At 42.6% G+C, this 26,494-nt stretch overlaps 1 protein-coding gene across 2 annotated transcripts in view; it reads right to left on the bottom strand.

Moving 5' to 3' along the window:
• Positions 1 to 26,494, bottom strand: part of LOC146973899 (ras and Rab interactor 2-like) — a 76,885-nt gene that overhangs the window by 45,642 nt on the left and 4,749 nt on the right. Inside the window, exons 2-5 of one of the 2 annotated variants that reach the window (XM_085800914.1) lie at positions 13,181 to 13,283; positions 5,261 to 5,358; positions 3,077 to 3,287; positions 1,817 to 1,928 (exon numbers count right to left, since the gene is read on the bottom strand). In XM_085800914.1, coding sequence (XP_085657040.1) covers positions 1,817 to 1,928; positions 3,077 to 3,287; positions 5,261 to 5,358; positions 13,181 to 13,234 — 475 coding nt within the window. In that variant the 5' untranslated portion in view covers positions 13,235 to 13,283. The remainder of the gene's footprint in view (positions 1 to 1,816; positions 1,929 to 3,076; positions 3,288 to 5,260; positions 5,359 to 13,180; positions 13,284 to 26,494) is intronic. The other variant, XM_085800913.1, reaches the window with a different exon arrangement.

Raw genomic sequence — 26,494 nt, 5'->3', positions numbered from 1 at the left:
GCGACATCACAGAGGCAGCAGCCCGGCTCCTGACGTGTTCCGCCGGCCAGCCTACCACCGTCACCCCGGGGAGAAAACCACCGCTAATTAACTTACCCGATGGCTTTTAGAGGTTTACCACCGGCTGGTTAAACTCTTTTTAGGGGATAAATGTTGGTCTCATTGATGAAATCTAACAATTGTGGCTGTAGCAGCAGTTTGTTTGTGGTTAGACAGAAGAGCAGCACTGTCTTGGGTTCTGTACGCACAGAAAACACCACATTTACATCAATAAATAAATGTTTTACAATGAACCAGGCCGATCTCAGAGCTGGTAGACTCTCCGGTAAGGCATATTGAACGGTTAAATGCCGTTAACGGGACGAGAGCAGTCAAAACGGCGGTTTAAAGCTAGCTACAGCGAGGGTAGGTTCACTTCCTGTTTACAAAGTAAAAGCACCAATTCTATCGTAATGGCTTTCCTTATGATAAAAGGCAACGGGTATTTTATTTTGTGAAAATAACCGGAAGTGCGTTGCTCACCACGGCTAGCTTTAGTAACGCCGACTTCGTTGAAACAAAATAGTAAACAGCTGGTATTTTGTCAGATTTTCAACACGTTGGGGATCTAAACGACTACTTTCTCGCCTGAAAATGTTTCAAATGTTGCTAAAGTTATATATTTACAGAGTTTAGAGCGTTGCTCGGCGCCGTGTAAATGACGTCACGACGTCACTAGTGATACTCAGTTGTAATGGAAACACAACCAAACCGAGCCGAGCCGTGCTAGTGGAAATGCGCCATTAGTTCCAACATGACTGAGGTAACTGGAGTAGTTTCATGTCGTGTCCCACAACGGGAGGGTTTTAACAGCTGACGTCCTGATGTTAGCTTAGCTACCGTTAGCTTAGCTACCGTTAGCTGTCCCTGTCAGCTGAGCCACTGATGCTTTCTAGACACTGTGATTCCCCCAAACGGAATAAATACAACACATAGCAACACAAAACACACACACAGAAATAGTAATGTTTTTTCAATCATTTCAGATTTGTCTAAATGGTGATAGTGGCACAGTGAAACACAGTGTAACACATGATATAGCTAAACTCTCATTTGTTACTATTGATCTCATTCAAATTACGTGCAGGTTTTCTACCCGGAAGTAGAATGTAAACAACAAGGAGATTCGTTCTATAGTCATAGCATTAGTATTGCTATGATATGAATTAAACATGTGAGATCAGTAAATCCCCCTGCTTCTTTCTGCAGTTGTAGGATTTGGAATTTGACTCTGCCTCTGTCCTATAAGCATTAAAGCATGTGGGTAGCCTATTACATGTGAAAATATAAATACTGTATGATGGTAGATTCTGAAATAATGAAACCTGCACAACACCGTGATGATTGATGATGCTGCATGGTATCAGTTATGTTAGCTCCAGATATCTCACTTTGTTCCAGTTCTAAAGTGAAACTTTTTTTTTTTTAATTCTAAATTGGATTGGATTTTCAACCCAACAGAGGCGCTCAGTGCTGGCTAGTCAGAATCACTGGCATGTGCACCAACTTCTACAGCTTCAGTTTCATTTAGAGAAGACATAACACTATGAGACGATACTATGACATCATCTGTGCATCATGCAAAGATAACGCCTCCTCCTGTCTTCAGTCTTCCTTTTAATTGTGGGAAGTGATACGGTTAACAGTACAAACTTGTCTCAGTGTAAAGCTGATGAGAGTGGCAGATAAAGGCGTGAAACCACTGCAGTGTTACTATACTGCACAAAAAAAACCACAATAGAGAAACAAAGACATGAAGAAGAGATCAGGTCCTTACTGTACTGGCTCTCCCTGACAGGGAAGTCTCTGACAGGGACCTCAGAGTCCTGGTCCATTCGTAGAGATATGACTTTCCTCTGTAGGCTAGTTGACCTTCTCACCACAAATGTCTGTAAAGAGAAAGCAGGCAGTCAGTCCAGTTCCCTCATGACTGAAGATCTGTGTATTTCTTAAAGGGATAGTTCACCCAAAATTGAAATTTCACTCATTATCTCCTCCCCCTCATGTGGACTAAGGGCTGGGAGAAGTTTCAGAGTCCTCCGTGGCTTCTCTGAGTTACAGGGGGTCTCGGCGTAGCAGTGCATGTCCACATAACGGTTGCAAATGGATACCAACTGTCTTCGTAACAAAAAGACACACCAAAAAACATCCAAATACCTCCATGCTGCTCCTATGTAATGTCCGTCTTGTATTGAAGCCCTGAAATGCGAAATTGTCCCGAAAAAAATTAAATAAGTCTATATTTCAAGATTGTTTGTAGCAGAAGCTCCTCTTCCTGGTTCATCAAATTTGGACGAACCAGGGTCTGTCCTCTTCCCAGTTCGTCCAAATTTGACGAACCGGGAAGAGGAGCTTCGAGAAGCTTCGAGAAGCTTCTGCTACAAAACAAGCTTGAATATAGACTTATTTAATATTTTTTGGGACAATTTCACATTTCGGGGCTTCAATACAAGACGGACATTACATAGGAGCAGCATGGAGGTATTTGGATGTTTTTTGGTGTGTTAAGGCAGCCGCCTTAACAACAAAGAGCTGCCGCCTAAACTAACATCTAAAAAAAAAAAAAAAATGTAGCGATATTCGCCGCCGCCGCCCCCCCCCCCCGTCGGACGATGGCCGCATCCTCTCACACACATACACACCACAGAGAAGCGCGCACGCATAACAGCAGCGCGTGTTGAAAGCGAAACTTTAATACGGCACGGCGCGTCCCCCCCCCGTCGATCGACCCCCCCCCCCCCGTCAACAGATCTATCTCCGCGCTACCCCCCCCCCCGTCAACAGATCTCCGCGCTACCGCCCCCGTCGACAGGTCAGACACCACCTTAACTAACAAATTTTCTGGGGGAAACACTGTAATGAGTTAAATTTCAATTTTGGGTGAACTATCCCTTTAATATAAAGGCCTTGCAGAGTGACATTCAGACAATGTGTCTATGTTATTTATGATATGACCACTGTATCTAGGGTCTGCCCCCCTCCATTTAAGACTTGAGTACCCCCAAATGCATAGTTCCCATGCTTGTCTGCAGCTCACCCCTGCATCCTGGTTGTGCAGGAGGAGCCGGGCCTCCTGGCGGCTCAGGCTCAGCTGCAGCCACACAGCATGAGTCTGGATCAGCCGGTCCAGAATGCTGAGCCGTCGGTGGAGGGAGTCGTAGCCCGAGTCTCTGGCTCCGGCCGGTCCCACTCCAATCCCAGTACAGGGTGGGGGCTGCAAGAAGAGCCCCCCCACCTCTTCACCCAGGCTGCACACAGGGACAGACCAGGAGAAAGACTTCATGGTTATTGTAATCTACAGAGACTAAGAGTTTAAAAAACCTCAGAATAAGAAGAGCACAATCAATCAATAATGCAATAATGCAACAGCAATACAGTTACAGCTAGTGTTATTTATTTCTTTTTACTGCTAATGTACACTTTATTATTTGTTAATAAATAATATTAAGCACATTTCTATCTGTTAATTTGTTACCTCTTTTTAACAAGGCTAAATGTTTATGTCAAGCCTGATGCCTTCACCCACATGGCCAGGTATACGGTTCATTCATTCAACAGTAGTATCGGATCGGTATCGGGTATTGGCTGATACGCTCAGCCCAGGTATCGGTATCAGATTGAATCGGAAAAAACTGGATCGGTGCATCTCTAACTTTAATCTGTATAATTGCACTACTGTATATTAATGTATATGAACATACAGAAAAAGACATTTATATTATATTTATATATCATCTCCTTGCATTTATTGTATGTATGCTATTTATTTAACTACGTATGCACTCTGGTTGGATGCAATTTGCATTTTGTCACCTTGTTGTTCTTAACATGTGTAATGACAATAAATTGAATCAATCAATCAGTTTAAAATTAATCTTATTATCTTTCTCTTGCTTTTATAGCCTATTTGCCTTGTGTATATATATGTCTTGTATTGATGGACATTATTTATTTCATCGTTCATTCATGAAGCCTACTCATATGGTTGTGTTGTTTGTTGTTTTGATTTTTGATTGTTGTTATGTGTTTCTATTACTTAATTCCAGTGTGTGCTCTGATTGGCCCACGTGGCCCACTGTATCTATTTAACCTAGTGTCCACACGGTAATATGATGAACCTGATGAAGGTCCCTGAGACTGAAACCTGCCTCTGCAGGTGCGCAGAAGTCTTTAGTGTTTGGTTTACCTGTCCTGGTTCAAAACAAACAGCAAGAATCAGGACGACAAACTGTGTCTAGTGTCTACAAGCATCAACAACAGCTGATGGAGACTGGAAGGGTAACTCTGTTCCAATCAGCTGTCACAATGATTTTCAATATGATCGATGGATACCATCAACAGCTGATTAGCAGTGTTTCAACTGTATTCACCATTCAACCATGAGCGCTGGTAACAATTAGTTATCAGTTAGTTATCTTTTGCTTATCATCTGTTAGTTAGTTAATTATCAATTAGTAATTACTTTTTTTATCCTAACTGTTTTGGTTATATCTATTTTTCAGCACATTCCTGTTTTATTAATAAACTGTAGACCTCTCCAGTCTAGTTTTTCAACCCCTCAGTTTTAAAGTTTCTCAATAAACCTCATCAGCTCAGTGGAAACTCCTCAGTCGTCAGAGGGGAAAAAACTAAATTCTTCTGCAGATGTGACAGAAAACAGGAAACTTAACTCAGTCTTTCCTGCAGCAGTTGAAGTAAATTCCTGGAAACAACATGAATGCCTCTGGTCATATTTAGACAGGGGTGAGCTGCAGCCTCTTGTGGCTGACACGGGTATTACAACAACAAAGAAAGGCTCCCCGACAAAAACAGACTTCTCCCTGCTGAAAAGTAGGAGGAGTCTGCTGCTTAATCCTCAAGCTGTTATTTCATTACCTTTCACAGCTTCACTTACTTCTACTGCTGCAGGAAAAGGGGAGTTCAGCTTGTTTGGACTTTTCAAATGTGTAGGTACTAATAAATATTATAAACACAGTATCAGGGCCAGACAAATGATGACTGTTCTATTAACAGCTAATAATGGAAAACTATCAGTGACTTTTCTGCCAGTTTAAGAAGTTAATATCCACGTTAAGAGACACATGGGAGGAATGTGAAAGCCGAGTGTCACACACCACAGGACACTGCAAACACAGAGGCCAGTCAGTGGTATCCTCTGCTGGTAGCCACAGAGAACTGCACCACACAGCCAAACCGTCCTACAGACACACTCCACACTGACCTGAGAGCTGGCTCCGTGCTGCCCTCTCCTTCTGCAGGCTCGGCCACGGTCATCTCCTTCTTCAAGGTGCCAAGCTCCCAGGCAAACGAGTCGATGAGCTGCAGGGACACAAGACAAAGAGTCAGTGACAGTTCAGAGATCTGTGAGCACATACAGTCTGTGGCAAAACTTGAAAACTGCTGTTCACAGACTCTCTCCATCCAACCTGACTCAACTGGAGCTGTTCTGTAAAGAAGAATGGACAAAAACTGCAGCTGTAGATGTGCAAAGCTGCTAGAGACAAACCCCAGAAGACTTGCAGCTGCTGTAACTGCAGCTGAAGGTATATACAGTATATATATTTTACAACCCTGTAACTATGTACCTTTTTTGTTATCTACTGGTCCTCCGTCTTTATGGACTTTATGAATCTTGAACACCATGTATCATTTTCCTCCCACTTCTCAATTATGCACTACTTTGTGTTGGTCTATCACATTAAATCCCAATAAAACACTTTCAAGTTTGTGGTTGTAATGAGACAAAATGTGGGAAAGTTCAAGAGGAATGAATACTTTTGCAAGGCACTGTACAGAGACAGAGTTGTGCTCAACTTAAGGAGTGTGTTCAGTGGTTTCTGCTGTTTTACTTGTGGTGTGAGCTGCCTCTCATTTCTCCATTTCTTAAGTTATGTGCATATACTGTATTGTGTGTGTGTGTGTGTGTGTGTGTGTGTAGGTGTGTGTGTGTGTGTGTGTGTGTGTGTGATAAGTAAAAAATAAAAATAAAATAAAAAGCCAGCCATGCTGTATGCTTGCATTAGGCCGTTTTCCTGTAAGAACACTGGTAATTAATAGTAATAGTAATCATCTTTATTAACTAATCCCTGAAGAAAATTTGCAGGGTTGATTATTTCATGAATGCAGTATTTATATGAATCAAAGAAAACTGATTCATAACTTTCAACAGAGGTGAATATTTCACACTGTACACAGGGTGTGCTGTTTGTTTTCACTAGGGGTGTGCGTGCGTGTGTGTATAAATAATCTGACGGGGCAGAACAGGAAGTTAATGAGCTCCTTTCCTCAGGCGTCTAAAACACCCTCCTTCACAGTAAAACCACTTCTTCCTAGAACTCAGACTGACCCCGATTCCTCTCTCTGTGACACTGCCCTCATGTGTTTCGTTTCCCAGTTGTTGGGACATGTTTGTGTTGAGCAACATCACATCAGCAGAGTGAGGAGGCAGCCGGTTTTAAAGGAACTCGCTCTGTCTGACCTGGGTTCTGTGGTTCACTGCCTCAAGACACTTTAGAGTCACAATAACAAAAACTCCACTGACAACATCCACAACTGTTAACTAGAATTCTGCTTTTATGTGGACAGGGGGCCAGAGAAGAGGAAGGAAGAGGCAGTAAAGCTGTGCTCACATCTCCACATCAATGACTGGTTCAATGAAGTCAGAGTTGCTGACATGAAGTTACCTACATTTTACATCAGCAAATAATCTATAGGACGGGTGTCCCACATAGGACAAATCGCCTTGTTGTTTACAATTACTTCCGGGTAGAAAACCAGCATGAGAACAATAGTGACGGACAAGAGTTTTGCTATATAATTTTTCATGTCACTATATCGCCGTTTAGACTAATCTGATGTTTGTAAAGTTTATAAAACCAATGATTGGACAAACATTACTATTTATGTGTGCACATTTTTGTAATTAGTCATGGTTATCATAGATTAGCCGGGCTAACGGTTAGCTACCTGTTTAACTTTAATAACTCAGTGACTCAACAAACCGTCCATAAAAAAAGAAATTCACCAGCGGATATCTGAGTTCCAACATGACTGAGCTAACTAGTACAGCGGCTAAGCATGAAAATTGTGCACTTTTTGAAAGAAACATGAAACTTCTACCATAGTTAGTTTATGCCATGAGGTTTATTTTAAGATCGGGAGGGAAGTCAGATTTGACCTCTGAGGCCCGGGAGAGGTCAAATCCAAGATGGCCGCCAATAATATTCAAAAATGCCTATCGCTGGAACCAAACACAGTAGAAAAACACTTAAGGTGTCATTTCCCACTAATTTTTGGGTGCCCATTCTGTTGGTGATACTTTTGAGACCAATAGAATTCAAAAAAATGCATTTAGATCAATGTGGAGGTCAAATTATGCAGACATAGGGAGGTGAACAGTGCAAAAAGGTAGTTTATTTCCAAAATAATAGCCTAACAGTGATGATGATGTTAATAATGATGATAATAGTGCCAATAATAATAATCATTATCATAATAAGTTCTTTTTTTTAACTGATTTATTAATAACTCATTGGCTGCCAGCCATTTTCAGAGCAGAGAGCTGCATACTGCCAGCCGTTTTAGAGCATTTTTTACAGACCCTTTCAAGACCCACAGAATATTGTGTTCATGTAAACATCTAAACACCAAAACTACCAAGAGTAAGAGTAGACTCTCTTCTTTCATTAGGAAAAAAAAGTTTGTATCTACCTTTTTCCATTCTTTAGTAAACGGCAGTAGAACATTGGCTGGTTTCGCCAAAAACACCTGTTTTTGACCAGAACACATTCAAGAAAATGCATTTATGTAAAGGTGCAAATCTGCAATTTAATAATACTGTCGCCCTCCTCTTTCCGCGGAGAGAGGGGTGGTGTCCGACGCTGTGTGGAAGCATTGCAATGCCCATGGAGGGGAGTTGACACAATGTGCTTTCGCCCAGTACTCTGAATTAGAGTTCTCAATTTCAACCCAAACCTGAGTAAGGCCGATGGGTCGGGTTGGTTTGGCACGAGATGCTGTGTGTATCTCCAAAAAACCACAATGTTTTTGTGGCCGAAATTGAATCAGTTTCACCCACTGATAAGGTGCTGCTGCGTCACTGGCACCATCTGCTCTCGCTGCAAAGAAAGCATGTCACTTTTTTAGTTTAGTTTTCTTTTTTTTTGTTGGGCTGGGCTGGGTTTGGCCAGACAACTAATGCTGGTGTATCGAGCTCTGTCGGGTCTGGGCTTAAAACCCACGGGCCAGGTCAGGTCGGGTTGTAATTTTCAGGCCCGTTGAGAACTCTACTTTGAATGTCAAAGTGAAGAAATTTAATGAAGTGCAGGTAAACGGAGTAACTATTGGCACTTTTCCACTACACAGTCACGGCACGGCTCAGTAAAGGTGCTTTTCCATTACAGCTGAGTTCTCTAGTTCCTCCTCAGCAGGGGTGGGGGGATCGCAAGGCCACACTGTTTCTCTCTCTATTTTCGATCTTCTCGTCAGCTCCAAACTCACTTGTCTGTTCCTCGATTACGGACCACAGCGTGGTTTTCCACACAGCATCAAATTAACTCGGGTGAAGGAATAACAACGGTCTGATACACGGTACAGATGAATTCTCATGTCGGACATCGCGCTCACGACTCTTCCAGTGACAACGCTCTGCCCAATCAGTGGAAGGCAGTTGGCTGACGTCACGTTTTAGGTATGGCCGTTCCAGGATTGAGGACTACGGCCCTCTCCAGGAGCCGAGCTGGTCCTCAAAGGGATGAGGGACGGCCGCAAGGGTGGCTGGTGCCCTGAGGGGACCTCTACACGACGCTGGCTGGCCCTCTATAACGGGAACCCCGCCTGGCTGCATCCCACCGGCTGGCGGTCAGCTGGGGGCAGTTTGGGCTCGTAATGATTATAGAAGGTGGCGGACCAGCTGCTGATGCAGAAATGGGTCCGTATGGGCTGTATCATGTCGTAGTACTCACGATGGCGCCTGACGTGCAGGTAAACGCGGAAAGCCGTATGACCCAGTAGCCAAATGCCTCGTCATCTAATTAGTGACACACATGAATGGATGAACGAGATTCCCACTGTCCCTACCTACTATCTAGCGAAACCCCCTGACAACCGGGTTTTGATTACAGCGAGTAGAGCCGTTGGTGACAGGGTTGGCGCGTGGCCGGATGGTGGTCGCCCCTCTCCTATCTCGCACCGCATGTTTGTGGAGAACCTGGTGCTAAATCACTTGCAGACGACCTGATTCTGGGTCAGAGTTTTGTACGTAGCAGAGCAGCTCCCTCGCTGCGATCTCTTGAAAGTCAGCCCATGATCCAAGCTTTTGTCGGTCTGAGGGCGTGGGCCCCCAGTTGGCAGTCCCCCTCATCCCTCACCGGTGGACTAGGGGCACGGTGGCAGCCCTCAGTCAGGCAAGGATAGAGGAGGAGGAGCACCAAGTGGACCGGAGCCTGAGAGCCAGGGAGAGAGTAACAAGTGGCTGTGGTGTACTAGTGCCACGAACAGAGCCGAGAGACAGTGTCTCTTTAACTCATTGGCTGCCATTGATGTCTATAGACATGTTGTTTCTGTTGTATATTAACTTCAAAGTCACTGTTCTGCTTGACATGTTTCTTTCCACAAAAAGCTTGTTTTCTCAGTGTTCTGGTCAAAAACAGGTGTTTTGGTCAAAAACAGGTGTTTTTGGCGAAACCAGCCAATGTTCTACTGCCGTTTACTAAAGAGTGGAAAAAGGTAGAAACAAACTTTTTTTTCCTAATGAAAGAAGAGAGTCTATTCTTTCTCTTGGTAGTTTTGGTGTTTACATGTTTACATGAACACAATATTCTGTGGGTCTTGAAAGATCTGTAAAAAATGCTCTAAAACGGCTGGCAGTATGCAGCTCTCTGCTCTGAAAATGGCTGGCAGCGAATGAGTTAATAATAAATCAGTTAAAAAAAAGAACTTATTATGATAATGATTATTATTATTGGCACTATTATCATCATTATTAACATCATCATCACTGTTAGGCTATTATTTTGGAAATAAACTACCTTTTTGCACCGTTCACCTCCCTATGTCTGCATTATTTGACCTCCACATTGATCTAAATGCATTTTCTTGAATTCTATTGGTCTCAAAGGTATCACCAACAGAATGGGCACCCAAGAATTAGTGGGAAATGACACCTTAAGTGTTTTTCTACTGTGTTTGGTTCCAGCGATAGGCATTTTTGAATATTATTGGCGGCCATCTTGGATTTGACCTCTCCCGGGCCTCAGAGGTCAAATCTGACTTCCCTCCCGATCTTAAAATAAACCTCATGGTATAAACTAACTATGGTAGAAGTTTCATGTTTCTTTCAAAAAGTGCACAATTCCCCTTGATTTGAGGGCTTAACCGCTGTACTAAACTGGAGTAGTTTCATGTGGTGTCCCACAACGGGAGGGTTTTAACAGCTGACGTCCTGATGTTAGCTTAGCTACGGCCGTTAGCTTAGCTACCGCCGTTAGCTTAGCTACGGCTGTTAGCTTAGCTACCGTTAGCTTAGCTACCGTTAGCTGTCCCTGTCAGCTGAGCCACTGATGCTTTCTAGACACTGTGATTCCCCCAAACTGAATAAATACAACACATAGCAACACAAAACACACAGAAATAGTAATGTTTCTTCAATCATTTCAGATTTGTCTAAACGGTGATAGGGCGTGAAAAATATGATATAGAGCTAAACTCTCGTTCGTTACTATTGATCTCATTCAAATTACCTGCAGGTTTTCTACCCAGAAGTAGTTGTAAACAACAAGGCGATTTGATAAGACAGTAGTCTTCCTTTCTGTTATTTTATCATTTTTACATTAAAATATCGCCTTCTGGGGCGGTGCGTGGCGCAGTGGTTAAGGCGGCCGCCCCATGTAGAGGCTACAGTCCTCAATGCAGGCGTCCCCGGTTCGAGTCCTGCGTCAGGCAGACATTTCCTGCATGTCATTCCCCCTCTCTGCCTCTCCTTTCCTGTCTATCTCACTATGTGCTGTCAGGGCAAAAAAAGCCAAAAAATATATGTATATCGCCTTCTTCCTGGTTACGTTACAGCAGGTTGAACAGGTGTACTGACAAAGTTTTGGCCTTTCACTTGCACAGGTTTTATCGCACATACCTACACTAACTCTGTCGTAGTTTACATGAACTCGGGTAATCAGCAGGGTTATCCGGTTCACTTCACCGCTCTGCCCTGACGCCCTGTGTGTATGCGTGTATGTGCAGCGCCACTGAACACACCCTACTATCAAACTAAGCCGGGAAAGGATAAAATCTTATCTCTACATGTGTTTCCGTATCTATCTTACCCTCACACTGCTGTGATAAGGGTTCTTAGCTTCTCGGCTGTGAGGTGTGGTAACACCATCAGCTCTTGTTACTATTTCTTCAGAGGCTGGAAACTAACACTTTGTGATCTGTAAGTTGATGACAAAAACCCACAGTAGCCTTATCTTTCTATGACTAAATCATTCTGCATATAACCCTGACTAATATTGTGTCAAGCACTGTAAAGAACATAGAGTGACAGAAAAACAAGTTAAAAAAATTAAAATACACAGTCTAAGAAAAAAGAGTCAATAAAAAGTCAAGGGGGAGGGGCCCACTTCAGTATTCTTTCAGGAAGCCCAGAATTCCTAGCAACGCCCCTGCAAACACATGATCTCTTACTTGCACAACCAACAATTATTTCATTTCATTGTTTTTTCCTTGGTGCTTTTATGCTGTGTTTTTAATATTTTATATGTGCTGCTTTTATGCTGTGTCTTTTGCACTATTATTATAAGATGTTCTGTATGTATTTATTTTCTGTGAGGCGACCTTGAGTGCCATGAAAGGCGCCATACAAATAAAATCTATTATTATTATTATTATTATTATTACAATAACTAACCTGACCAGAGGCCTGTACCACGAAGCAGGATTACTGGTTTAGCGAGGTAACTTCAGGGTTAACCCTGGCTTTCCGGTACCACGAAGCTGGATTAATTCTTACCGAGGTGAGTTACCATGGTAACTTACTCTGAACGGCAAACCTGCTCCAGGGCAGGGTAGCTTTCAGGATTGATCTGAATCCAGTAAAAGGCTCCACCCACCGGCCAATCAGCTGTACGGGAATAATGACACGTGTCCTCTCACCGGTAACCGGAGCCCAGATAGAGAGAAGAGCGTTATGGCTCTAATGTTTTATGATATTCAGTGTGCTCTTATTTTGAAATCCTCCTCGTACCCGTGCTTACTGTTACCACGGAGACGGAAATAAAAGTAGCGAAGCTCCGGACAGAGTTGCGGTGATTGTATCCACTTTATGATACATTATGAAAACACATGAGTCTATCACAACAACGGATGAAAGGCTTTTCCATCATAATCACGCTGATTATCCATAAGAGAGGTAGGCTGCCGGTTCTCATGGCCCGAACTTCTGCCAACTGTTTTTTTTTTTTTTTTTGAGGGTGTGTGTGTGTGTGTGCCGAGCGGATCATAGAGATAGCCCACACATCTATAGGCCTATGGGACAGGCTTTTATTTAATTCAGAACAAACCTTATGCTCAGCAAAGGTGGAAAATATATAGTCTATAATAAAATGGTTCTGTTGTTCCTGTTTAAAAGAGTCAGAATAGAAGGAAAGAATCGGATCCAGAGCAGCATTGATTTACAAGTTTAATCAGCACTGATTAAACATTTAATAACTCAGGTCAGGCCACGACCGCGGGCTTCTTTTTTTTTCTTTTCTTTTTTTTTTTCTTCCTCACAGGAGTGTGCGCTCCAGTGCGCTCACCTCGCTTCTCTCTGACGCGTCGGTGCTCATGGTTGTGATTGGTCTGCTGCCTTGAATCTGCCCTTTATACGTGTGCGTTCACAGATTCACAGCAAGACAAGCCGGGGTTGAGTTAGCGAGTTGATAACCAGCGTCGTGGTACCGCTGATCCGGAGTGACAGTGTTGTGGATAGGTTCAGCTGGATAGTCTGCTAGTTAAGCCCAGGTAGGCTGAGCTCACTTCGTGGTACAGGCCTCTGGTCAGTATATTCAGTGTCAAAATATAAACCTGTTCTCTTTGCCTTCCATCAGACAATCTTTATGTTAACTCTATGTGTGGACATGTGTGGATTTAGATTTGCGACCGATACCTTGAAGAAACTGCCCTTCCTCTCCTGCCTGCAGGGCTGACTGACAGAGGACATGATGCGTTCACGGTCTTCTCCGAGTCCTTCTGTCTGCTGCACCGTCTGTCTGTGGAGGAAAATCATCAGGATCTCACATCAAGGAGAAACAGGGGGAAGCTGAAACATTCACTGCCATGGTTGATGACGTAAGGTTTAGAAACAAGATCATGAGTTTTAAAATGAATGCTTCCTCAACATTACACAATCTTTGTCGTCACGTTCATCATGGTCATGAATTGTAGAAACAACTGGTATTTTCTCATGGGAATCAAACGCCACTGTCTTCATTCATTCATTCATCCACCACAACCTCCTTACGTAGACTTGACGTGACTACTACTATGACAACTGGATGTCACCTAGCAACAAATGTAATTAAGGCTAATAAAAAAAGCCTGCTTCACAACCTATTCGTCACCCTTTTTTTTTTTTTTTTTTTACAGAAAAGTCTCACATTATACCTCCAATTCACTGGAATGTGTTTGGTTTAAAGGGATAGTTCACCCAAAATTGAAATTTCACTCATTATCTCCTCCCCCTCATGTGGACTAAGGGCTGAGAGAAGTTTCAGAGTCCTCCGTGGCTTCTCTGAGTTACAGGGGGTCTCGGCGTAGCAGTGCATGTCCATATAACGGTTGCAAATGGATACCAACTGTCTTCGTAACAAAAAGACACACCAAAAAACATCCAAATACCTCCATGCTGCTCGTATGTAATGTCCGTCTTGTATTGAAGCCCCGAAATGCGAAATTGTCCCGAAAAAAATTAAATAAGTCTATATTTCAAGCTTGTTTTGTAGCGGAAGCTTCTCGAAACGGTTTGTCAAATTTGGACGAACTGGGAAGAGGACAGACCCTGGTTCGTCCAAATTTGACGAACCGGGAAGAGGAGCTTCCGCTACAAACAAGCTTGAAATATAGACTTATTTAATATTTTTCAAGACAATTTCACATTTCGGGGCTTCAATACAAGACAGACATTACATACGAGCAGCATGGAGGTATTTGGATGTTTTTTGGTGTGTCTTTTTGTTACGAAGACAGTTGGTATCCATTTGCAACCGTTATATGGACATGCACTGCTACGCCGAGACCCCCTGTAACTCAGAGAAGCCACGGAGGACTCTGAAACTTCTCCCAGCCCTTAGTCCACATGAAGGTGAGTAGATAATGAGTGAAATTTCAATTTTGGGTGAACTATCTATCCCTTTAACCTTACTAGCATCACTGAAGGGTTGAGTCAGAGGCGTGTGTGTGCGTCTGTTGAACACCTGTAATCACACCTTACACTGTCGCCATGACCGACCACACCCTGAAGCCAGTCAGCTGCTGTGGCTCTGGAGGCTCTGGAGACTCTGGAGGCTCTGGAGGAACTACAGGACGTTCCTCCTCCTCAACACAACAAGAGCTGAAGCATCTGCCTTATTTACAGCCACAAACATTCCTTTTTCTTTTTAACTTGAGGTCCTCACAGACCTCACTGAATTTTTGTCACTCAGTACAACCTCTAGAAGAGTGCTCATTTATGTACACAATGCTGAGCAGAGGGAGAACACATGCACACACTTCCACACACAGGCTTGACCCAGATGTGGCGGATCCTGTTACAGCAGCTGATGTGAGCCAGCTGTGTGAAGACATGCAAACAAGAGGAAAACACCACCAGCATCCGTCCCACTGGCACAACACCCCACCCACTAACACTGCATCCATAGAGCCTGGACATAGATCTAGACTGGATCCTGTCTGTCCCTGGAAAACCCACCGGATCTGCTCAGTAACTGAAGCCATCATCATCATCATCATCATCATCATCATCATCATCATCGGCAGGAAGCAGAGATGTGATCCTGAGACCACCATGCTTTCTGCCAATGAATTGGTCCAGTCCAGTACCCACGCAGAATGAGGCTGGACTCTGTCACAAACTGGACTTGGAGTCAGTGGCCTGGATCAGATTGAGCAGTTGGTCAATGGGCAGTTTTTGAAGCATCAGCAGTAATGGGGTTATACAGGACAGCTGTGGTGAAGATGGACCTGAGCCTCAATACTGATCTACCAATCACCAGTTACAGTCCATCTTTATGATGAGAAAGAAATAATGAAATGGTAGAAACCAACAACTCCTCCATAACCATACAGGTCATTTTAACAAAGACCTGTTACAGAAGACCATAGACCTGACAGAAGACCTGATGGTAGAACTGACATCTGGAGACCCGACAGTGGACCTGGCAGTAGATCTGTAAACCTGACAGAAGACCTGATGATAGAACTATAGACCTGATAATAGACTTGACAGTAGATCTGTAGCACAAATGTCATAAGTAAAAGTATGTTATATCAAAATGTAAAAAAAAAAAAATTATGTTATGATCTGTATACTATCTACTACCGTAACATGTTATGTCAAAATGTCATAAGTAAAAGAATGTTACATCAAAATGTAGTGTGTGTGTATATATATATATATATATATATATATATATATATATATATGTATGTATATATATGTATATGTGTATATATATATATATATATATATATATATATATATATAAGAAAAGAAGAAAAAAGCAAAAAGATATGTATGTATGACAAATATTCTTATTCTGTGGGTAATGGGGGCGGGACTAGATAAGCTTTTGCTTCTCCCGCTTTTCCCTTTCGGCCATGTATTGTATTATTTGATGATGAAGTGTGATGATGATGATTTAAATTGACATGCCCGAAATAAACAAATTGATTGATTGACTGACAGAGGTTCTGACAGTGTGGACCTGGCATGAGACCTGATGGTAGACCTGACAGTAGATCTGTAGACCTGACAGTAGACCTGATGGTAGATCTGTAGACCTGACAGTAGATCTGATGGTAGATCTGTAGACCTGATGGTAGATCTGTAGACCTGACAGTAGATCTGTAGACCTGATGGTAGATCTGTAGACCTGACAGTAGATCTGTAGACCTGACAGTAGATCTGATGGTAGATCTGTAGACCTGACAGTAGATCTGTAGACCTGACGGTAGATCTGTAAACCTGACAGAAGACCTGATGGTAGACCCAACAGTTTCCTGACAGTAGATCTGTAGACCTGACAGTAGACCTGACGGTAGATCTGTAGACCTGACAGTAGACCTGATGGTAGATCTGTAGACCTGATGGTAGATCTGTAGACCTGACAGTAGACCTGATGGTAGATCTCTAGACCTGATGGTAGATCTGTAGACCTGATGGTAGATCTGTAGACCTGACAGTAGATCTGTAGACCTGACAGTAGGTCTGTAGACCTGACAGTAGACCTGATGGTAGATCTGTAGACCTGACAGTAGACCTGATGGTAGATCTGTAGACCTGACAGTAGATCTGTAGACCTGACAGTAGATCTGATGGTAGATCTGTAGACCTGATGGTAGATCTGTAGACCTGACAGTAGATCTGTAGACCTGATGGTAGATCTGTAGACCTGACAGTAGATCTGTAGACCTGACAGTAGATCTGATGGTAGATCTGTAGACCTGACAGTAGATCTGTAGACCTGACGGTAGATCTGTAAACCTGACAGAAGACCTGATGGTAGACCCAACAGTTTCCTGACAGTAGATCTGTAGACCTGACAGTAGACCTGACGGTAGATCTGTAGACCTGACAGTAGACCTGATGGTAGATCTGTAGACCTGATGGTAGATCTGTAGACCTGACAGTAGACCTGATGGTAGATCTCTAGACCTGATGGTAGATCTGTAGACCTGATGGTAGATCTGTAGACCTGACAGTAGATCTGTAGACCTGACAGTAGGTCTGTAGACCTGACAGTAGACCTGATGGTAGATCTGTAGACCTGACAGTAGACCTGATGGTAGATCTGTAGACCTGACAGTAGATCTGTAGACCTGACAGAAGACCTAATGGTAGACCTATAGACCTGATAATAGACTTGACAGCATACTGTAGCACTGACAGAAGTTCTGACAGTAGATATGTGGACCTGACAGTAGACCTGATGGTATATCTGTAGACCTGACAGTAGACCTGATGGTAGATCTGTAGACCTGACAGTAGACCTGACAGTAGACCTGATGGTAGATCTGTAGACCTGACAGTAGACCTGATGGTAGATCTGTAGACCTGATAGTAGACCAGACAGTAGACCTGATGGTAGATCTGTAGACCTGACAGTAGACCTGATGGTAGATCTGTAGACCTGATAGTAGACCTGATGGTAGACCTAACAGTTTCCTGACAGTAGATCTGTAGACCTGACAGTAGATCTGTAGACCTGACAGTAGATCTGATGGTAGATCTGTAGACCTGATGGTAGATCTGTAGACCTGACAGTAGATCTGTAGACCTGACGGTAGACCTGACAGTAGATCTGTAGACCTGACAGTAGACCTGATGGTAGATCTGTAGACCTGATAGTAGACCAGACAGTAGACCTCATGGTAGATCTGTAGACCTGACAGTAGACCTGATGGTAGATCTGCAGACCTGATAGTAGACCTGATGGTAGACCTAACAGTTTCCTGACAGTAGATCTGTAGACCTGACAGTAGACCTGACAGTAGATCTGTAGACCTGACAGTAGATCTGATGGTAGATCTGTAGACCTGATGGTAGATCTGTAGACCTGACGGTAGATCTGTAGACCTGACAGAGGTTCTGACAGTGTGGACCTGGCATGAGACCTGATGGTAGACCTGACAGTAGATCTGTAGACCTGACAGTAGACCTGATGGTAGATCTGTAGACCTGACAGTAGATCTGATGGTAGATCTGTAGACCTGATGGTAGATCTGTAGACCTGACGGTAGATCTGTAGACCTGACAGAGGTTCTGACAGTGTGGACCTGGCATGAGACCTGATGGTAGACCTGACAGTAGATCTGTAGACCTGACAGTAGACCTGACGGTAGATCTGTAGACCTGACAGTAGATCTGCACTTAACCAGTCACTTACTGACAACAAAAAGATGGCCGCGGTGGCAGCGGGTGGTCTGGCTGGCTCCTCTCGCTTGCATAAATCCATCAACCGCACCATTTCTAATTGCATCTATTCAATTGCATCCACGGTTCTGCACACAAGCCGACAACAACAGACAGTAATCTCGAGGACAAACGTGGGACCGTAGGCAAGTGTAAACAAACACGGAAACAAACGAGGGACAAAATAGCCTCACGTCTTTGTGCAAACTCAAAACAAAGAGAACTCAAACTTTTTCAAACAGTAAACCATGCACAAGTTATCTGGAATCCCGAATCGAAACCCAAAGGCCTGCTGGGTGGCCATATAAATATTAGAAGCTTATTACCAAAAATAGATCAGATTAGGAAATTGCTTATGGAATCTAACTTGGATTTTTTATGTATATCTGAGAGCTGGCTTAATTGTAACATCTCTAGTGATCTAATCAGTGTACTAGGATATTCATGCTATAGGAAAGATAGAACCACGAGCAAGGGAGGGGGTGTTGTAATTTACATAAAGGAGCATTTCAGATGTTTTAACCTTGATGTCAGCATGAACCTAGAGTGTTTGGGACTTAGTGTGACTCTCTCACCAAATATGAATTTTAATATTGTTGTTCTGTATAACCCTCCTTCTCATGGTGCAGATTTTTATAATGAATTAAATAGTCTTCTCTCTATTTGTGACAAATGTAATGAATGTATCTTACTTGGTGATTTTAATATAAATTGGATGGTGAAAAGTGAAAAATCTAAATTGAAACCACTCATGGAGAAATATAAATAAAAACAGCTGATTGACAAACCTACCCGCATTACAAGGAAGAGTGGGACACTCATTGATCTGATTTTCACAAACAGGCCAGAGAGAGCAGTAAAAACGTACAATCTAATCACTGGTCTTTCAGATCATAATATGGTACTAATTGTAAGAAAGTTAACAAAAAAACGCTTTGTTCACCATAGCAAAACTGTAAATCAAAAGACAACAGGAATTCCTAAGTCAAAAATGGCAGACTTTGAAAATGATTTATCACTAGTAAACTGGGAAACCATAACTAAAGAGTCAACCTTGAATCACAGTGTAAACAAGTTCACCTCAATCTTAGGTAATTTGATAAGTAAACATACAAAAACATGGAAAAGCAGGCCGAAGAAATTATCTCTTCCATGGTTTGATAATGGTATTCACCAACTCATGAAAAAGAGAGATCTTGCCCTTAAAAAGTCCTTAGTGACGAAAAACAACACAGACCACCTTACCTTCACCAGTCTGAGGAACAAAGTGGTGTCTGAGCTACGGAAGGCCAAGAGTAACTACTTCCTCAAACTCATTGAAGAGGCTAATGGCAGCAGTTCTAAACTGTGGCAGCAGATCCATAGACTAACAGACTCAAGTAAACAAAAACACCCTAAAATAACCAGTCTTAAAGTAGACAATAACCGAATTGAAAGTAGTGAGTCAATGGCAAATGTTTTTAACCATTTTTTCATTGAGTCTGTGCATGAACTTGCTAGTCATTTTAATTCAGCTAACCCTGAGATATCCCCTGAAGAATGTGACAATGTCTCCTCAGATGGCTTTTGCATGAAAGAGGTATCCAGTGATACAGTTAAAAAGGTTATTGCAAATATGAACAGCTCAATGTCAAAGGATATTAATGATTTAAATGCGGGTTTAATTAAGAAATATCAGAAAGACTTGTTGTTGCCTATTACTTATTTAGTGAACCTCTCAATAAGAACAAGCACATTCCCAGAAAGCTGGAAAACAGCAATAATTTCTCCTATTTACAAGTCGGGAGACAAAGACATGGCAAGTAACTATAGGCCTATTGCTATTCTCCCTGTAGTCTCAAAAGTCCTGGAGAAGATTGTTGCGATACAACTGACGGATTATTTGGAGACCAACCAACTGCTCCATCCACAGCAATTTGGATTCAGGCCTAAATATTCCACAGAATTAGCCAACTGCTATCTTATTGAGAGGGTCAAGGGTCTAATGGTCAAGGGACATGTTGTGGGGACAGTGTTTTTGGACCTCAAAAAGGCTTTCGACACTGTCGACCACAGTGTCCTCTTGGCCAAGTTAAAACGTTTTAAAATGTCTACAGATGCCACTCAGTGGTTTAAATCATATCTGGGGGAAAGACAACAATGTGTCAAGGTAAATGGGGAAAAATCCCAACTTCTCACCAACAACATGGGAGTACCACAGGGGTCCATACTTGGACCACTGTTGTTCACTATGTACATCAATGACCTGCCACTAAGTTGTCCAGGTGTCAGCTGCCAGATGTACGCTGACGATACAGTCATCTATGCATCTGCTAAAACAGCTAGCAAAGCAGCTGACCACCTCACGCAAGCACTTAAGAGAGTCACTCACTGGCTTGAAATGTCTCACTTAACCCTGAATGTCAAGAAAACTGTTTCTATGTGTATTTCTATTCGCAATAGGCCTGTGAACGATCTGTTTGAGGTGAAGATCAAAAATGAAATAATTACTGTGGTGAATGAGGTTAAATACCTGGGGATTATACTAGACAAAAATTTAAAATTTGATAAACAAGTACATCACATCTGCAAGAAGGTTAAACCAAATCTCAATTGTTTTCGTTTTATTCGAAGAGACCTGTCATGTAAAGCTGCACAACTCTACATGCATGCTATGATTCTCTCTCATTTGTCATATTGCATCACGTCATGGTCTCAAGCCTCTCAAGTCACTTTGAAACCCATAATAGCAATATATAAGCAAGCAATAAAAATTATGGATCAAAAACCAATGAGATGGCACCACTGCGGCATCCTGAGAAAACACAACCTTCTTGCATTTGAAAACTTTATAATTTACTGTAATATCAGACTGGTTTTTAAATGTCTTCATAATTGTGTATCATCCCTGTTTTCTGCACTGATAAAAAGACGCTGTAGCTCAAGCCGAGTGAACACACGAGCCTCCCACAATGGCGACTGCATTGTCCCCAAGTGTACAACATCATTTGGACAGTCTGCCTTTTCAATAAAAGGGGTTAACCTATGGAACACTTTACCCACTCACCTGAAACTGGAGAATGACACAAACTCGTTTAACAGAGGACTAAAAGCATGGTTAAAAGCAAAACAACAATGCTCACATGTATAAATATGGACTTTTTTATTGTTACTGTTACGATCATGATTCTGTTTACTCAATCTCCTCTCGTTGATCTTGTGCTCTGTATTTTTTAGTATGTTACTGTCATGATGTAGTGTCATGCACTTGGTTTTATCTCATACTGTTGATAATATGTTCTGTATTTTTAGATTAGCCGCCTATGGACTGGTGTTGAAAATTAGCACTTGTGCTAAACACACTCAAGCAAAGCATCTGGTCTGTCCACTGGAACAGTCTTAATGTATTTGTGATGTCCATATCAAATAAATAAATAAACATAACATAACATAACAAGATCTGTAGACCTGATGGTAGATCTGTAGACCTGACAGTAGATCTGTAGACCTGACGGTAGATCTGTAGACCTGATGGTAGATCTGTAGACCTGACAGTAGATCTGTAAACCTGACAGAAGACCTGATGGTAGACCCAACAGTTTCCTGACAGTAGATCTGTAGACCTGACAGTAGACCTGACGGTAGATCTGTAGACCTGACAGTAGACCTGATGGTAGATCTGTAGACCTGATGGTAGATCTGTAGACCTGATGGTAGATCTGTAGACCTGACAGTAGATCTGTAGACCTGACAGTAGGTCTGTAGACCTGATGGTATATCTGTAGACCTGACAGTAGACCTGATGGTAGATCTCTAGACCTGATGGTAGATCTGTAGACCTGATGGTAGATCTGTAGACCTGACAGTAGATCTGTAGACCTGACAGTAGGTCTGTAGACCTGACAGTAGACCTGATGGTAGATCTGTAGACCTGACAGTAGACCTGATGGTAGATCTGTAGACCTGACAGTAGATCTGTAGACCTGACGGTAGATCTGTAGACCTGACAGTAGATCTGTAACCCTGACAGAAGACCTAATGGTAGACCTATAGACCTGATAATAGACTTGACAGTAGATCTGTAGCACTGACAGAAGTTCTGACAGTAGATATGTGGACCTGACAGTAGACCTGATGATAGATCTGTAGACCTGACAGTAGACCTGACAGTAGACCTGATGGTAGATCTGTAGACCTGACAGTAGACCTGATGGTAGATCTGTAGACCTGATAGTAGACCAGACAGTAGACCTGATGGTAGACCTAACAGTTTCCTGACAGTAGATCTGTAGACCTGACAGTAGACCTGACAGTAGATCTGTAGACCTGACAGTAGACCTGACAGTAGACCTGACAGTAGATCTGTAGACCTGACAGCAGATCTTTAGACCTGACATTAGACCTGGAGATCTCACAGTAGACCTGATGGTAGATCTGATAGTAGACCTGACAGTAGACCTGACTGTAGATCTGTAGACCTGACAGTAGACCTGATGGTAGACCTGACAGTTTCCTGACAGCAGATCTGTAGACCTGACATTAGACCTGGAGATCTCACAGTAGACCTGATGGTAGATCTGATAGTAGACCTGACAGTAGACCTGACTGTAGATCTGTAGACCTGACAGTAGACCTGATGGTAGACCTGACAGTTTCCTGACAGCAGATCTGTAGACCTGACATTAGACCTGGAGATCTCACAGTAGACCTGACAGTAGATCTGTAAAACTACAGTTGACCTGACAGTGGAACTAATAATAGATCTGTAGACTCCACAGTAGACCTCACAGTTGTCGACCTTACAATAGACCTGTACACCTGACAGATCAGACAGCAGACCTGCATACCTGTCAGTAGATCTATAGACTCAACATTAGACCTCTAGAACTGAAAACAGATCTGTAGAGCTAACAGTAGACTCAAGGGCCTGTTAGCAGACCTGTAGACACGTATGGTATGCCTGTTATCCTCTTCCACTCATTTACTCTGGGTTTTCCTCCTGTATAAATACACAGGCATTATTCAACACTGGATTACCAGAAAACAAAAGAGGAAACTGAAAATCAACTCAGTGTGTGTGTGTGTGTGTGTGTGTGTGTGTGTGTGTGTGTGTGTGTGTGTGTGTGTGTGTGTGTGTGTGTGTGTGTGTGTGTGTGTGTGTGTGTGTGTGCATGCCTGCGTAACACACAGTCACAGCAGTTGAGTCACTCTTATTCACAGTATTGATGAGGTGGAAAAACTACGTCTTTATGCAGAGAAGCCAACACGTCAGTGCCCACAGATCCTCAACACAAGTATGTGATTTCATGTAGCTGGAACTTTGCTGCAAGTGTGTTGAAATAGCAGAGAGTTCATGTGCATGACTCACGCCGTCTGACCTACAGGGCATATTCACCTCACACTCACCAAGTCCAATGTTTTGATCAGGGTTCTGCAGCTGTACAATCGGACACATGTTACAGCTGTGTTAACAACCAAACCACTGAACCGGGCCAGGACAGGAACCAGATCTGCTGCTGCTCTGAACCTCCAGGACAGGACTAAACAGAGGATGGCAACCATTTAGTTCATTTGACATGAAACACCTATGTTTAGCTCACACATTACAGTTCCCCTCTTACTCTGTGTGCATGTGTGTGTGTGTGTGTGTGTGGGGGGGGGGGGGGTGTACCCACTTTGCAGGGCGAAGTTTCATTCCATGGAAAACCAACTCCACACAATGAGGAAGTTCTCTGTAACCACACTCCACATTTTGTCATTTTGCACTGTTATCAAACTTACAAGTAAAGTAAAATAAGTTTCTTCAGTGCAGTGGAAACCTTGACGTAAATTTCAAGTGCTAAGTATTATGTCATTTTTACATTTAGGAAAGGAAAAGACATGAGATTGCTTTGTTCCACCATCAGGGAACCACAGAGGAGAACAGTCTGCACTGAGATTGTCTCTATCTGCAGGGGTTTCACTACAAAGAAGTCCTGCTAGAAGATCAGTGCAGCAGTGGAGGCCAGAGATAACCATTGTCTGGACCAAGCGCTGAGTGGTGTATTGAGTCAAGACCTGACTTTTCTAAAGCTGTATAGATCAAAGAGGCAGGACTGAGACACACCCTGTTCTTCAAGCCAAAGCGTACGTACACCTCCTCAATAAGAGAGCTATAGTCCACACTTTGTGACACCCTGCCCCCAGGAAAATAGAGACCTACATTTAAAGGGATAGTTCAACATTTTGGCAAAATCACCTATTGCCATAATCCCTATAGTCTTAAGGGTAGGTTCATTACCTTTAAAGGGACAACGAGGAGTTTTGGAAAAGCGAAGCATTTTCACACTACATTTATGAGCCTCCGCGCACCGTGAAATTCTTTGACCGGCGCAAGACAGACTCATGTTTTCATTCATCAAGAATTAAAGTCAGAGGTTGGAAGACGATCACATACCGTCGTAGTTCCCACCATAGACGGAGATTCGGCGGCGTTATTCTCATGACTCACCACGAAATCGAAAGTAAAGAAACGCTGGCCAGCATTTCCACCACCACTAATAATAACAAAATAACCATAGAGACAAAACCATAGATTTATTGAAAATGGGCCCATTAACAAGTGTGGGTAGCGTAGATTCATCCACATTAACGTGAGACTTTTTTATAACCAAATAGAAACTCATCAAATACACAATCCAACAACTCCAAAAATGCTGAACTATCCCTTTAACTCCACTAACCAGTGAATGCCCAGACTGAACATCAAAATGACATGCATGTTCAGGAAAGTCTCGTGGTTCTGAAAATCTATGATTTTTTGTAGACCCCTTTCTCCGATACATTTGTATCTCCGTAGCGCGTCTCCAACTGCACTCTGCAACTTTCCACCGCAGTTCCACTAAGCTTCAAACACCAAGCTCAAGCCCAGTCTCCCTGATCCTCTCACCCACACACCAGCCCCCTTGTGCTGGGCCCCACGGCCCATCAGCCTAAGAGCTCCGGCGACACACAAAACCCTCTTTGCTTGGCACCGGCAATGGCACCGGCAACGGCTCCATCAACAAATTTACGTTGGCTTCTGTGGTTCTCCGGGATTACAGTACATACAGTGTTTACAACACAGCTAGCAGACCGTTGCCCTTCTCAACCAGAGTACTAAAATGTACATTGCGTTGCTTTAAACAGACATTTCAGTTTTTGTTGTAAACATACTGATTTTGTTTTGAAAAGTGCTGCATTGATGAAGTTATTATTACCACTTGTTATTATGATACACTGGAATGTTGCACCAGCAAAAAGGTGACGTAAAGGATGCGGTTGGCGCTGTAGTGTAGGAAATGTTGTTGATTAGCATTTTATAATTAAGAAATATAAAACGAACCTTCAACAATTCAGATTTTTTCAACCACTTCATATCAGTCGGCCTCGTGCTTACAAGTTCTACTTTTACTCTTCAGCTATTGCTTCATCTACATTAGTGTTGCTTCAACAATGTTCTTAAACTGTCAATTTTCAAAATAGTTGAATATACTTAACTTTTTCAACTTTTTATACTAATGTTTCAATTCAAATTCAATTCAACAATTCATGCATTTTTTAACAATGCCATGTAAACAGACATTCTTCTCACATGTTCTCCTTTAAAGGGATAGTTCACCCAAAATTCAAATTTCACTCATTATCTACTCACCCTCATGTCGACTAAGAGCTGTGAGAATTTTCAGAGTCCTCCGTGCCTTCTCTGAGTTACGGGGGGTCCACGCAGCAGTATTTGTCCATATAATGGTTGTCAATGGATACCAACTTTCTTCGTCCAAAAAGACACACCAAAAAACATCCAAATACCTCCATACTGCTCGTCTGTAATGTCCCTCTTGTATTGAAGCCGAGAAGCTGAGAAATTGTTCCGCAGTGAACCAAGACACTGGGAGCTTCCGCTACAAACAAGCTTAAAATATAGACTTATTTAATTTTTTTCGGAACAATTTCTCATGTCGGGGCTTCGATACAAGAGGGACATTACAGACGGATGGAGGTATGGAGGTATTTGGATGTTTTTTGGTGTGTCTTTTTGGACAAAGAAAGTTGGTATCCATTGACAACCATTATATGGACAAATACTGCTGCACGGACCCCCCTGTAACTCAGACAAGGAACGGAGGACTCTGAAATTTGAATTTTGGGTGAACTATCCCTTTAAATCTTCAACTATTCATTCAGCTGTTTTAGCACATCTTCAGCAATGTTTGCCCGTTGTCAATTCCCAGTGTATTTGAGCAGGCTTCAGCTGTTATACTTCAACATGTTGTGCCTTTTTAACATTTCTACAGC

The sequence above is a fragment of the Trachurus japonicus genome, chromosome 15, assembly GCF_045865225.1.
Source record: "Trachurus japonicus isolate A0001 chromosome 15, Traja_1.0".
Lineage (NCBI taxonomy): Eukaryota > Metazoa > Chordata > Actinopteri > Carangiformes > Carangidae > Trachurus > Trachurus japonicus.
Note: the sequence above shows the minus strand (reverse complement) of the source record. Positions and strands in the feature narration are given on the sequence as shown.